At 64.5% G+C, this 2,251-nt stretch overlaps 1 protein-coding gene across 1 annotated transcript; it reads right to left on the bottom strand.

Moving 5' to 3' along the window:
• Nucleotides 1–234: 234 nt before the first annotated feature.
• GPR25 (G protein-coupled receptor 25) lies at nucleotides 235–1,434 on the bottom strand. The gene has a single exon (XM_033197612.1). The coding sequence runs from the start codon at nucleotides 1,318–1,320 to the stop codon at nucleotides 235–237; it is 1,086 nt and encodes a 361-aa protein (XP_033053503.1). The 5' UTR covers nucleotides 1,321–1,434.
• Nucleotides 1,435–2,251: the final 817 nt, after the last annotated feature.

Genomic DNA, 2,251 nt, shown 5'->3' with positions numbered 1-2,251 from the left:
CTCCGAGTTGCTGTCTGCTCCATCTCACAGCACTTATCTTGTACCCTGCAGGCTGAGAGCTAGTCTCAGGAGCCTGGTTTAGGGGAGTTCAATTGCTCTGAGGTTCTGGGGAAGCTGATGGAGGAGACCCTGGGAGTCCAGGCGGCGCGCGAGGCAATGCGATGCGGCCCAGTGCAGTTTGCTGCCGCCAGAACAGGCGCATCTGGGTCCCCTCCCGGGACCTCTCCCCTCCTCTCACCAGGAGGCCGAGGCAGTGTTCGCGGGCTGGGCCCGGCAACGGAACACGGAACTGTCGTCCCTGGAGAGCGAGGAGGCCGAGCTGATCCTTCGCGCCAGGCGGCCGGTGCGTCCGCAGGCCGCGTCCAGCGCCCGGGCTCGGAATGAGCGGTCCAGCAGGAGGTAGATGAGCGGGTTGGCGCAGCTGTTGACGAAGGCCAGGCAGGTGGCGATGGTGAGGCCCCAGCGCAGCGCCAGCAGCAGGGGGCACGGCAGCGGCAGCGCCCCGAGACGCGCCAGGTGGAAGACGGCCCGCAGGGCGCTGAAGGGCAGCCAGGAGCCCACGAACGTGCTCTCGATGGCGAAGATGATGCGCAGCGAGTTCCTCCGGACCCGACCCACGTGCGGCGGCCGGCGCAGGCGGCGCGAGATGCGGCAGTAGCAGAAGAGGGTGACGACCAGGGGCAACACGAAGGTCAGCAGCAGCAGCAGCAAGCTGAGGCCCTGGAAGGTGTGGGAGGGCTCCTCCCCGCACTGGCTGCCCTGGCCCCCAGGCAGGGGCTGCAGTCCCCGGTAGACCAGGGAGGGCAGGCCAGCCAGCAGCGCCACGGCCCAGACGCCGCAGCACGAGGCCAGCGCGCAGCGACGAGTGCGCAAGGGCCGCGCCTCCAGCAGCTTCACCACGGCCAGGTAGCGGTCCATGCTCATGCCAGCCAGCAGTAGTGCGCCCGCGCAGCGCGTGCCCGCCAGCGCGAAGCTGCTGAGCTTGCAGAGGCCCTCGCCGAACGGCCAGCGGCCGCCTAGCGCCGCCGCCGCGGCCCACAGCGGCAGTGTGAGCACTAAGCCCAGGTCAGCGGCCGCCAAGTGCAGCACGAAGGTGTCCACTAGCCGCCGTGGGCCGCGCCGCCCGACCAGCAGCCACATCACGAAGGCGTTGCCCAGCAGGCCCATGGCGAAGGCCGCCAGGTAGAGTGCAGGGATGTAGACGTAGCCGAAGGGCAGGTCCCCGGCCGGACACAGCTCCAGCTCCTCCAGGCCGTCCAACCCCGAGTAGTCCCAGGCCCCTGACCCCGGGCTGGGGCTCCAGGGCTCTGTGGGGTCCATGGCCTGGCCACGAGGCCTGCGCTGGGTGCAGCCCTGGGCTCAGGCGGCAGCAGCTCTGAGCAGGAGGGGGTTTGCTCTTCATGCCCGTGCCGTGCACCTCCCTTCCTGCCACCCCAGCTCGAGCAAATAGGTGGGCAGGAAAGACAGGAGGGAGGAGGGGATAGGGTGGGAGGGGCAGGCTCCTGTGGGAGAGATGGTGGCCTCCGATTTGGGGCTGACCCGAGAGGTAAGGGCAGGGACAGGCAAAAGGGGCTTCACCACTAAGTCTTGGGAGGAAAAATCCTCAGGGCTGGGAGACCTGCCCTGCCTCCCAGTAGGAGCGTGGCCCATTCCTGTATTAGTTGCTCAGTTTCTTTGTTCGTGAAATTGGGATACTTGCCCCACTGTCTCAGGGTCGTGTTGCAAGAGGTGGTGGGTGCCCGAGAGCCCTAATCTCTTCTCAGCCTCCACCTCACCCCTTCCCACCTGCACCCGCCGGCTGCTGTTTTCTCTGTTTTAGAGGGGAGAAGACAGGGGATTTTATGAGTATGGGGCCTAAGGCACGCCCCACCCCAAATCCACCTGTTCCCTAGGAAAGAGTCCACTGCCAGGACACAGCAGATCTGGGTGGGTCGGGGAGCCCGCCCTGGGCACTCAAGCCGTTGTTAGCATCCTGAAATGTGGGGCTTATGTCTTCACCCTGTGAGTGGCTTCTCTGACCCAGTCAGGTCCTCATGAAGCGACGTGGAAGGGTTTTAAGGCATCTAGGAAGGGGTGTAGTCAGATCATCCTGCTGGACAGGGGCCAAGCCTGGGATTCACATCTGCCTCTTCTCTGTCTTCTCCCAGCCTAAAAAACCTATCTATTAAGCCAGACGCAGATGTAAGTTCAGTTCAAAAGATGACACCTAATGAAACACCAGATTAGTTGTCCTAAATTATGAGTCAGGAGC

The sequence above is a fragment of the Trachypithecus francoisi genome, unplaced genomic scaffold (assembly GCF_009764315.1).
Source record: "Trachypithecus francoisi isolate TF-2019V2 unplaced genomic scaffold, Tfra_2.0 Lachesis_group5, whole genome shotgun sequence".
Taxonomy (NCBI): domain Eukaryota; kingdom Metazoa; phylum Chordata; class Mammalia; order Primates; family Cercopithecidae; genus Trachypithecus; species Trachypithecus francoisi.
The sequence above is the reverse complement of the archived record's forward strand: the minus strand, read 5'-3'. Positions and strand labels throughout refer to the sequence as shown.